A 12,103-nucleotide genomic window follows, 5' to 3' on the forward strand; every position below is an offset into this window, starting at 1 on the left:
AACAGGAAGAGAGTTGAAATCAAGCATAAGTTGTAGGGAGCAATTAAGTACTCTTTCTCTGAGTCGAATGCAGGCGAAACCAAAGCTTCTTCAATGGAGAGAAGAGGGATTGCAGCAACCCCATTTGAAATATTAGGGAAGAAAGTGCTTCATGGTAGGTGAAAGAATGGAACAAGAATATAGAGAGCGGGGAGAATAACTGTTGTTGTTGTTGCTTTGCTTAGACAGTGGTGAATTACAGATTACTATTTGTAGCAGCATTTCAATTATTTGCAGCCGAAAGGTTGTTTAAACTATTTTAGTTTATGGTGTCATGTTATTTTCTGTCCTTTTACAAGTGTAAGAGGGAACCCTCTTGAGACAGTAACAAAACTTGTATGTACTCTTCTAAGTATCTATTGCTCTCCTACATTTTCTGCTGCCTTTGTACATCAAGCTACAATTTCAGATTATTGTATCATTTGATTGACAGTACCATGATTGTTGTTTGTTTTATATTTGTGGTCCATCTCTGTTCTATGATCTAAACAGAATGGGATTTAGTTTATTCGGTGGGGAAATGTGAAGTTCATACCAGACTATGAGATGAAAAGTTGCATAAAATAAGGCAACAAGAAATCTGATTGATAATGATGAGCTACAGCCTCAGTGTAAAGGTTATTCAATGCGTAGAGTTACATTTTGTGGTAAAAACTAAAAAGCTATTGTAGCTGTTACCAGATATTACATTAATCTGATAGAGTTTGTTAAACTGGTACAACTCATCCCACTTGTGTTTCAGAGTCACTTTTAAAAAGAAATGTAAGGTGCCATTTTTTTGACGATGGTGAATCTTTCCCAGCAGAAAAAGGACCCCAAAATTCAGTAAACAATCTTTACAAAATCACTCTCCACAAAATTGGCTCAAAACACATGGCAGGGTATTTATAGTAGGCTAGGATTCAATAATGAAACTTTACAATGGGAATTAAACATGTAATAATAATAGGCTGAGTGTGCATTTATATGACTGCACAGAGGATAAACAAGATAAACAGAAATGCAGCGGCTCCAAGAATTATGCCAATGGTCCAGCAAATCTTCCATAGCAAAGTCATTGAAATGAAAGAACTTCGTCGTATGGCCTGCTCATTCAATCAAATAAGATCAAAAAGATGGAAGTCAGGAATATGCTTGAGTGATAAAATAGTTCAGTTATATCTAAACTCAATGCCTGCATATGGCTTTGGGTAGCATCTTCTGATTGCATGGGGCAGAAACATCATTTGGGATGGTCGGATGACTTACAGTAACAATTTTACATTCAACAACTTAAGCAGCTTAGCTTCAGAGACTTACCACAAGAGGTTGCAGCAGCTCTGACTCATCTTTGGCGAATGAGGCCCTCATTTGACCTGCAGCACAACACAGCAAGCTCTTTAGCACTTTATAAGAATTTCAAGTCTTTCTCTTTTCTTTAGCAACACAGAAGTGAATTAATGGGCATTGTGTACTTATGAAGGGAATGATTACAGGATCTAAGCCCCTTCTACATGCCTTATGTTCTTTCCAGAAAAGTAACCCTCTTGATGCTCTATGTATTTTTCTCACATAGGCTGCAATTCATTTGATAGAATATTTGTATCCGTAACTGTTGTGACTATAGAGTGGTACCTTGGTCATAGCTGTTGGCATTTATATCTGTTTCCCTGGTATCTGCAGCAGGTAACCCTCCTTGCCTAAAAAGAGTAGAGATGCAAATGCTAAGATCTTTCACATCCAATCACACAGCATGAATACTAATTACACCAACCATAGTGAAATGCCAGCCTAATCATAATAGAATGACACTTTCACGTCGAAGTCCTTCCTGGCTTTGATTCTTGATGATAACCGCAAAATGGTGAAAAACCAAGCGAGGATTTGTAATATATAGCAGTAATATAGAAGATAGAAATTCAGGACTAGATTTAAGCTTCTGTCAAAAGTTGTATCATATTTTCACCATTTGCATCCCATACATAAGGCAGTAAAAATTTGGTTTCTTTCATGCCAATTTCGTACTGTCATAAAAGCTACGTAGAATGGACAAAAACAAAATTTCCGTGGTTAGATGATACACCTTACAAGAAGCATATATCAGCCATAAGACAGTACTTGGCTCAGCTAGTTTTCAAGAAGCATATGATGAATAAGAACATGCCAACAAGTTCCAAACCTCTTTGGCATCGGATATGGCATTGCATAGAGTCTGACGGCAAGTGCTTTCATTCTCAGCTGGATATCCGACAGCATTTTCCATCGCGATTCCAAATCTTCATTCGTTCTGTAAATGCACTGCAACACCAGATTACTATCCAAGCAATATCACTATGCAATTGCAAACACCATCTAAATGCAATGCATTCTGGTCCATAAACAGATGAACTTCAACACAAGATCGGGATTCATACAAAACGAAATCAAGAATCCCCTTTTCTGTTCAGAATCAATTATCATAATAAACAATCTCTGTCTAATCTAACAAAAATTCAGCACCAAAACCATGATGCAGAAACTAAAACAAACAAATTAATTTTAACAGTCACCAAGTGAAACAAAAAATAAAATAAAACAAAATCAATCAAAATAAGGAACATACAAGATGGGTTTTGAAGGTGGGTTACGAAGAAGTGATTCAAGGCGATCAAGCTTCACTCCAACTTCCAAAAGCTTGGATCTAGCAATTATGTCATCGCTGAGACTTTGTTGCTGCTGTTCTTGGCTTTTGTTCTTGACTCTGCCATCTATCTCTTCCACCAACTTTTCAGCCTCTTGAGCTTCTCTTAACCATGCATCTACAACTAGATACTGCTTATTGGCCATCACAAAACAGAACTCACTGTCTGACTCTGTACTTGTAAGATAAATGAACAAAGCGCAAACAAACAAACAACAGTTGTTGCATGAATCTCTGTCTCAGTTGCGCTTGCTACACAAATTAATGTCCAGTAACTAATTATTAATTATTTCGATATATATGTATACACACACACACACACATGCATACATATTAAGGAGTTTCTTAAGCTGTAAAATCCTCAAGACATATTTGTGGTATGATTTTTAATGTGGAGTTACCATAATTAATTTCCAGCTGCTAATAGATTCGGCAATGAAAATGATTTGTTCATTTTGTTCTTTAGCCTTCATCGGGTGGGATGGAGTCATTTTGCACATGAGAAGCAAATTCAACTTAAAATTTGCTAAGAATTTGTAATCGTTTAATTTGTTAATAAGATTTGTCATATGATAAAGATAATTTTATTTATTTATAGATAGATTAGATGATGACAATGATATGTAAGGTCTATTATCTAATTACGTACAAAACAATTTTCTATGGAAGTACGAAAGTATGATTGAATAACAACCATTCATTTTGTGACAAATAATCAAGATTAACTTGAAATATTTATTTTGTGACAAATAAATCTTGATTAACTTCAAATTAATATGTATAAGTATAATTAACTCTACAATCTTCCTTGACTTTGAAAAAGAAACTAAAATAATAATAGTAGTTAGAGGATTTTGTAATGAAGAAATTGCTATTATTTAACCATATGGGCTGGGTTGCAAGCCGAATTTATAATCAAGATTTAAAAATTTTCAACGACCAACTTAATGATCCTCTAGTATTGAAGTTAGATGTTGTATCTTAAAAGTTACAATACTATAGTATTATATAAGCACTAAGTGTTGTGGTTTAAAAATTAATTAATTTGATCTCACTCTTAGATAGTGAAAAATATGTAATATCTATTGAAAATTGATTAAAAAAAAAGAGACAGAGAGAAAAAGGTGATAAACAGTAAGACGGTTTGACCACGTGACTTGAACAGTAACGCGGCATGAATAGTAATGCAATTTAAATAGTATTATCTGTTTGGTTATAAATAGGAGAGTCTTTCATAAATTTTCATCATCTTAAAAAAGTAATCCAAATTGAGATGAGAGAAATGTTCTTAAGCATATAATTATATTGAAAAATTATTTGGCTTTCCAATATGGGTATTATGGGTTTGCTTTGTTAAGGGATATTTTTCAAGATTTAGATTATGCATTTGGGACTTGGGTGAGAGAAAATTATTTTTAAGAATATGGTTATAAAAATTTTTTACATAGTAAATATTTTTCTCTGGTTATCTTTTGACAACGGTAGAGATTTTTCTCTAAATTTGGAGTTTTCCACATAAATCTTGTATTGTGTGATTGATGCATTCTCCATTTACTTTTTCTATTAATTTGTTGCTTGACAAATTACTTGGAGTGATCTTAGGAGAAAGCTCAATTTTCTAACAATATATTTACTATTTTATTATAATTATTATTTAAATAATATTTATTATACATTATTAATTTTTATTTTACGATAATATTTTTTTCAACAAATGTGGTTTAAAAAATACTGCACCTCCATACCAAACAATAGCTAAAATTAATTTAATCTCATTAAAAAATATAAAATTAAAAAAAAGACTACAGAGTTGACTGTTTTACTTTCTTTTTCTTAAATGTAAAAAGTTATAAATAGCCATCAAATGTACTAGATCAGACATCATTGCAGCAATGGGAAGAAAAAGAAGATAGAAATGATAGATAATCATTTAAAAAAAATAAAAATAAAAAAGGAAGTAAGGAATGGCATTTCTCTTGGACAAAAAGTTGAGAAAGCTGCTTTGCATTCATCACATCACCCTTTCCTTTCTTTTTGGTACTTGAAGACATGCTAATTTGTATTTTGTCAATTATCCTTAATTGAATAATATGTGTAAAATTAAACTTATAAGTAATTTCGGCTATTTCACACTCACATTGTACCAATCTAATTATATAACTCTTTTTTAAGGATTTTAAAGTTGGGGATTATATAAATACTTTTATATGATAACATCGCTCATTGTAGTGTGAGAAATATTATCCACTAGATCTTTATTATTTATTTATACACATACAAACACTTTTGATCGATAATTTAGAAGTATTTTAATCTAAGATTGAGGTCATTAAAGTCTTATATATTTTTTATTATTTCCAAATAAGTTTATCTTAACTTTTCTCAAAATTAACAAGATCTTTTTTATTGTCAATTTACTCATTAAAAGATCAATGATGAAAATTCAGTAGGATCTCTATAAGTGAATTATATTATACGGTACTAGTAGCAAAATATTAAATAAAAAAAATGAATTCAGTCAAAATTCAAAGCGATTTTAGTTCCATTCTAGATAATCAAACATTTTGTTTTCTTGTTTTATAAGTTAGATTAAACAAGATCAAATAAAATGCCCAATAATGCACCTTTAATTTCTAAATATTGCTAGGTATTTTTATAAGACAGTATAAAACTTTCACCTTGATGTAATAAGGGTTCTTCTAAAAATACTCTTAAATTTATCCAAAGTCTACTTGTAACAATTGGTTCAAAAGATGCTTAAAAATTGGGCAAGCACAAGACAAATTGAACAAAAGTTGACAAAATGTGATATAAAATCAATTATACAAGAGAGCGTAGAATATTTTAGTAGTGTGCAATGAATGTGATATGGTTTAAATTTTAATTTATTACTTTTTTTGTTATGATGATTGGGCCTATGTCGGTCCAATTATGACACGTTGCATGTGGTATAAGCTAAGTATTTCTAATTAATACGCATGTAATTTAAGGCACTTCATTAAGGGCAACACACCCAAAATAATTTACTAACTAAAGTAATAAAATAAATTTGAAAAAAATAAAATTTGATAAGTGATTAAGATGGACATGGAGCCCATGGTACTTAAAAACTTTTTTGTCCATGCCTAACCCATGATTAACTTGATGGTTAGGTAGACCCACATGGCACATATTTCATTAATGAGATTACAATGCAATTTTGTGAAAATCTCTTTCTTTTTCCTGATTTTTTTTTAATGCCTTTTGAAAATGATTGTTGCTTGACTTTTTGCAAATGTTATTTTTGAAACTTGCCAAGACGTTATCTTTGTTTTACACATGTGAGTTTTTGAAATAGTCCAACTTTGCATGCTTAGTTTTTGTTTTCTATCACCAAATTGACCCATCTCTACTTTATTTTTATTTTTTTTGGTTATAAAACAAAAACTTATTTTTCCCTCTTTCATGGTCATATAAAGAAACTGATTCAATTTTATCTATTAAATAGAGAATCATCTATAGTAATTTGTACTATTTGCATAATTTTGGTCTCATATTTGACTGTTTAGCAATAACACTAGATATACAAATATCTCCTAAAAATTATGTTACATCAAAGTATTAATTAACTGAAAAACACTAGACTCAATAGTATGTGTCATATGGCATTCATATAAAAATGTCACGTCAATTTTTATATCGTAGTTTGAACAAAGAGTTAAATTTTTTTTATCAAAATTAATTAATTATAAACGAACAAACGCATCATTATAATAAGTTTTGTCCCTCAATTTACTTGTTTATTTATTTATTTTTTAAAAATAATTAGTTGGGCTACAAAGGCCCATGAAGTTATAAGGAAAGAAGATAATACAAAATGAGCCCAATTTGGAAGGTAACGCTTATCAACCGACTACGGACGTGAGTACCACGTCTTCTTAGTAAGAACTTATCTTCCCCACATGCCATAGTAGCGCGTGCATCACACATCACAAAAAAAAATTCCTTCAACCAATGATTTAAATAATCGATCTAACTTCTTAAAAAAATAAAATAATCAATCTAAAAATTCAATAATTATGAACTGAGCTGAAAGTTTAAATGAACCTAAATGCATATGTGTAAATATTATATAAACTTATTTTTATTTTCTTAAAACTTTGAATATAACCGTGAAGTTCATTGTTTTTATTATTTAAAAACATATGAAAAGTAAAAATTAGTAATTTGATATTTATATCATTTTAAATTCTTTATAAAATAAAATTATTTTTAATTTAATAGTTAAAAGAATATTAAATATCACCATCTTTAAGACTAAAAGTAAATAATATGTACTGTGTATTTAAATAATATGTATTATGTGACACACATATAGTAGCATCACATTAAATTGTATTCTATAATTTATACAAAGTTATTATACATATGTGGTATTAATCTAAATATTATTAAAATTTAAATAATTTTTTAATAGAGTCTATTCATTGCAAATGATAAGTACTTAGATAAGATAGTTGACATAATTTAAGTGTCATCATCATCAAGATTAAGTGTTAAAAATAAACAACACATTTTTTTCCCCAACTTAAAGCAAGCTTATTATTTTTTTATTCTAGAAATAGAATTATGAACTGCACGCGCCAAAGCAATGGGAGTGGTGGGAAATATATACAATCAAGTTTATTACATGTATATATAGAGAGAGAGAGAGAGAGAGAGAGAGTATATGGAAATGTTTTAATTCAATTAAATTAAAACTCATGTAAAAGGAATATTTAATTTCTAGAAGAATAGAAAAAGGAATAAATTGGCAAAAGGGCAAAAAAAAAGAGAAAAAATCTTAATCTAATATTTAGCTAACAACCACTTAGAATCAAATCCACATACAAAAGAATTTAATATTAATAAGATTAAGACACAACCAATGAAGATTATATAAATCAGCTAATTAGTAATAAAAAAAAATGAAAGACTTATTTTACACGAAGAAAGATTTAGAAAGAGAGTGATGATTATTATTGACCAGGCTGGCAACTACTGAGTCTTTGTTGGTGACCAAATATTGGTCAAATCCACTTATAACCTTTGAAAATTATTTAGTATTTTGAGCCTAATTAAACACACACTTAATAAATTTTTTTTACACGTATGCTTATTAAAATAATAATTTAAAAATTACAACATTGCATGTTAATTGAAATAAAAGTCTTTATAATATTAAATTACAATCAAATGACATTACAATCTAAAAATTATTGAATCGAAGATAATTTTAATTTATCGTACACTAAAATCTTTTTCACTTTTTAAAAAGCTATTGATAATATCAAAAGTATTTCTAAACAAATTTTTCTTTTAATTTTTTGTATATATATATATTTATCTCTAAAAATCTTTAAACGAATTATTGTCCATAATTAGTTATTATTAGAAATACGTATAATTATTTTAAGTAAAAAACAAAAAGTATTTTAAAACGATACATCGTGCAAGCCTTTACATGGGTGAGTGGTCCCCACACAAGAAGTAGAAAAAGAAACCGTTTTTCTTTTTGGCCACTCATGGATCATGTCATGCATTTTCTCCTCCTTTTATAAATACATGCAAAAATGAACCCACATGAAAATTTAATTTTTTTTAATTTACTAATTCATCCAATTTTAATTTTAAACTCTCTATTTATTTATTATCATCATTCTTCTCCCATTGAAGTTCCTTTATTCCTTAATAATAACTCTTCATTTTGAAGCTTCTCTCTCAATTTCAGTTTTGTTTAAAAAAAAAAATTTCATTTTCATGTGGGCATGTCAGCTAAAGCAAAATCATCAGACAAAGAAAGATTCTTTTTTTAGCCCTTTCTTGGTGTTGAGTAATCTTCAAATTCCAGTCTTTACAGCAATATCCAGTTGCTAAAAATATTATCCTTCATTTTCATTTGGTCGTATTTTTTAAGCTGTCACAATCTTGAGGTATATTTACACTTATACATTAGCCCCTTTTTTTAATTATTTTTATTTTGATGTCATAGGATTTTTTTTTTCAAATTTTAATTTTTTGTGTTGACAATGAAACAACTAGTCTACTTTTTGTCTGCTTCTCTAATTAAGTTTATTACTTAATTTTCACTACATACATTCTCCAGTTTTGTCTTTGAGTATATATGTGCGTCTCTCATGTTTTCTTTAACTTTTATTTCATGGGCTTTTTGTGGAAAAAATGTTTCAGATTTTATATCCAGATCAAATCAAGCTTGACGAGCAGATTTTGGAGCATTTCTGAGATGGGTTTTCAGCTTTGTCTCTTGTAAGTGGAGGTAAGGGTTTGTTTGTTTCTCTTCTTTACTTTCTGTTCTGCTACTGTTTGGTTTTTAAATTTCTGATTTAGTTTTAATTTTGGCAATTTAGGTTTCAAAAAAGGGTTGTTAAAAGGCTTGTATAGAGAGTTTGTAAAAGTGAATTGAATTTACTGGGTTAAAAATGAGAGATTTTCCATCTTGTTTTGGGGAAAATGGGGTACAAGTAGCAGATTCTTCATCTTCAAACGCTGCTAAAAATGCACAGAATTTGGTTACTTCTGTTTATCAAGCTCGTATTCGAGGCAGGTCTTGCTTGATTACTATTACATGGAGCAAGAATTTGATGGGTCAAGGCCTTTCTGTGGGGATTGATGATGCTTCAAACCAATGTCTTTGTAAAGTTGATATTAAACCTTGGTTGTTCTCAAAAAGGAAAGGGTCAAAGAGTTTAGAAGCTTATTCTTGTATAATTGACATCTATTGGGACCTTTCCTCGGCAAAATTTGGTTCTGGGCCTGAACCATTGGAGGGATTTTATGTGAGTGTTGTTGTTGATAGGCAAATGGTTTTGCTTCTTGGAGATATGAGAAAAGAAGCTTTTAAGAAGACTAATGCGACCCCTGTTCCTTCAAATGCCGTTTTCGTTGCTAAAAGGGAGCATCTTTTTGGCAAGAAGGTGTTTTTTACCAAGGCACAGTTTTGCAATGGTGGGCAAATCCATGATCTTGTGATTGAATGTGACACACATGGAATGAATGATCCATGCCTCATGGTTCGTGTAGATGGAAAAAGTGTGATGAAGGTGAAGCATCTCAGGTGGAAGTTCAGGGGAAATCATACTATCTTGGTCGATGGGCTGCCGGTGGAAGTTTTCTGGGATGTTCACAATTGGCTTTTTGGTGCATCAGTTGGGAATGCTGTTTTCATGTTCAAGACATGCCTCTCAGCTGAGAAGCTGTGGGCTAGTGGACCCCTTTCTGATCCAAACACACTGCCATGGTCATTCTCGCAGAGATTCCTAGATTCCAAATCTCAAAGTCTTGGGTTTTCACTGATTTTGTATGCTTGGAAGAATGAATAGAGATATCTAGGAATTTTCTTTGAATGCTAACAAAAAGTTTTAGTGAGTGGTATTTTTTTTCGAACTATGTTATTTATTCACAATTAAATTGATTAAAAATGAGTCCATTTGTATTTTTCTCATGTGCTTTCCTCTTGAGCAACCAGAGTAATTGAATGGATTTGAGACGATTTTGTTGTTCTTAGTCCGCTGTATATCCTGAATACATTAATTATTAATTTCATTCTGTCTTCTACATTGAAGATTCATAAAAAGTGAATAGCTATGCTGTTGCAGTTTGATTTTCTTTAGCACATAATGTCTTGTTGAGTTGAAATATCCTTTAATTATCAATATTTGAGCATGGTATGTTCTCAATGTAAATATGCCTTCTTTTATAAAGCCAACTCAGCTAAGTTAATCAATCGGTCTCTTAATCATTTTCTATTAGTCGGGTTTGATTTCCTTCTGTGCAGGAGCTGAGTTACTGGAGGTGCTTAATGATGTTGCGCAGACACCTCTGAGTAAATGAAAACCTACCTTGAGCAGCAGAAAGACTTCTGATGATCCATGGACTTTGGTATGAAATTCTTTCTGTTCATTTTGTCACGTCAGTGAGTAATAACTACTTGAAATATAAACTATTATTGTATTTAATTGATGTTTTCAAGTACGTAACCTGACAAATATTGGGACTTAGTATGCCTTGGCTTATCTTTGTTTGATGCTTGTTTGGAAATGGTTGCACCTTAACGTTTGGACTGTTTTACTTTTATTATCACAGAATGCATTTCTATTCTGCCATTTTCACAAATTAAGCCTCAGGAACCACAAAAGCTATGGATTCATCTTTATTTCCTTCCTTTTAAAAAAAGAGGACAAAAGAGAATTCTTTTACTTTCTCTCTACCTTTTCAATTTTGTAGCTTTGAGCATTTCACTCAGCCATTTTTTTCATTGTTTTTTATACACATCGTTTTCTTTTGCTCCCTTAGTCTCGTATAAATAGTTAGTTTGATAAGATTAAGACAATTTTGGAGTGGTGTGATATGTCCCAACTCAACTTTGCTGCATCTCTGAATCGCTGCTTATGTTTTGGAGGACAGGTGAGCAGTCTAATAAGATGTAAGTACCATATATTAGTTATGTAACTAGAGATTATAGGAAGCATATTTAAAGGGAATAAAATGATTGTGAAGAATAATTTATGATGTAAAAATAAAAACGTAGACATAAACAATGTTCCTTGGCAAAAGAAAATGAGACAGCTACTTTACATTTTGACTTGGCTGGCAAAGGCCTGCAGCAATTTTTGAAGCCTTCAGCTACATATATTACCTCTGTCACTTTGTCCTTTTCGTGAGTATGTCCTTTTGTTTACAGTTTAAGCATGTTTTTCGAATTTGATGCACTGCAATGTCATTTTCAATTTACATTTTGTTTGGAACCTACTTTTATGTCAGGGAATGTCCACCCCATCAACTCCGGTGCTCTAAGTTCTTGAATCTTTACTTCTTAATTTAGTTTCCTCACCTTCCCACCTTTTATCATATTTGAAACTCTCATGCATAAAGCGAGCTTGGTTGGTAATAACAATAGAAGCATTATGTACAACTTCTACATTTAGCTTCAAATAGAACATATTCTCCTATGCTTTGTGATTGGTGAAATAGTGTTTAAGGACGAAGTTACCCACAGCTCCTCCTTATACCCGCAAACTATGTGTTTAATGATCCCTGTGCTGGTGAAGAAGATTCATTTCGTATTTGTTTTAGAACTCAAGCTTTGTCACAGAGTAAGAAGAATTATGATCTGCACTGCTTATGAGTTGTTCACCAACCATGAATGCATCACCTGTCAACTTCATTGTTTGCGTCTCCTCTCTGGTTGACTTGCCGCAGGAGGGTTTAACCCTGTTTGTTTGGAATTCTTATTTTTGGTTCATATTCTTTTGATCCTCTTCTCCCATTTCATAGTCAAAAGCTTTTACTTAACCGTGTATTACAAGCTGTTTATCTGCTGACTGGCATGGTGAACAAGCATCATCCTCAGTTATCCTTTAAGAGAAG

At 31.2% G+C, this 12,103-nt stretch overlaps 2 protein-coding genes across 4 annotated transcripts; one reads left to right on the top strand and one right to left on the bottom strand.

The window, feature by feature from the left end:
• Positions 1-898: 898 nt before the first annotated feature.
• Positions 899-3,098, bottom strand: LOC102629741 (uncharacterized). 2 transcript variants are annotated; one of them, XM_006471656.4, is made up of 5 exons: positions 2,621-3,098; positions 2,198-2,332; positions 1,654-1,718; positions 1,339-1,394; positions 899-1,124 (listed from the first exon to the last, which is right to left on the bottom strand). In XM_006471656.4, the coding sequence occupies exons 1-5, from the start codon at positions 2,842-2,844 to the stop codon at positions 1,002-1,004; spliced, it is 603 nt and encodes a 200-aa protein (XP_006471719.2). In that variant the 5' UTR covers positions 2,845-3,098; the 3' UTR covers positions 899-1,001. The 2 variants fall into 2 exon arrangements, with proteins under 2 accessions (XP_006471719.2, XP_006471720.2); XM_006471657.4 differs by having other exon boundaries at positions 2,198-2,305; positions 2,621-3,072.
• A 5,301-nt stretch (positions 3,099-8,399) lies between these two features.
• Positions 8,400-10,240, top strand: LOC102630218 (hypothetical protein). Of its 2 annotated transcripts, XM_025096501.2 has the most exons (3): positions 8,400-8,649; positions 8,906-8,993; positions 9,085-10,240. In XM_025096501.2, exon 3 carries the CDS (start codon positions 9,157-9,159, stop codon positions 10,054-10,056), a length of 900 nt encoding a protein of 299 aa, XP_024952269.1. In that variant the 5' UTR covers positions 8,400-8,649; positions 8,906-8,993; positions 9,085-9,156; the 3' UTR covers positions 10,057-10,240. The 2 variants fall into 2 exon arrangements, with proteins under 2 accessions (XP_024952269.1, XP_006471721.1); XM_006471658.4 differs by lacking the exon at positions 8,400-8,649 and having other exon boundaries at positions 8,761-8,993.
• Positions 10,241-12,103: the final 1,863 nt, after the last annotated feature.

The sequence above is a fragment of the Citrus sinensis genome, chromosome 5, assembly GCF_022201045.2.
Source record: "Citrus sinensis cultivar Valencia sweet orange chromosome 5, DVS_A1.0, whole genome shotgun sequence".
NCBI classification, from domain to species: Eukaryota; Viridiplantae; Streptophyta; class Magnoliopsida; order Sapindales; family Rutaceae; genus Citrus; species Citrus sinensis.

Excerpts from the sequence above, each read along its gene's own strand:
- LOC102630218 (XM_025096501.2), top strand. The coding sequence starts at position 9,157 with ATGAGAGATTTTCCATCTTGTTTTGGGGAAAATGGGGTACAAGTAGCA.
- LOC102629741 (XM_006471656.4), bottom strand. The coding sequence starts at position 2,844 with ATGGCCAATAAGCAGTATCTAGTTGTAGATGCATGGTTAAGAGAAGCT. Across the intron at positions 2,333-2,620 it reads CCACCTTCAAAACCCATCTT|TAATCTGGTGTTGCAGTGCA; the intron begins GTATGTTCCTTA and ends TTGCTTGGATAG. Across the intron at positions 1,125-1,338 it reads AGCTGCTGCAACCTCTTGTG|GCCATACGACGAAGTTCTTT; the intron begins GTAAGTCTCTGA and ends TTGAATGAGCAG.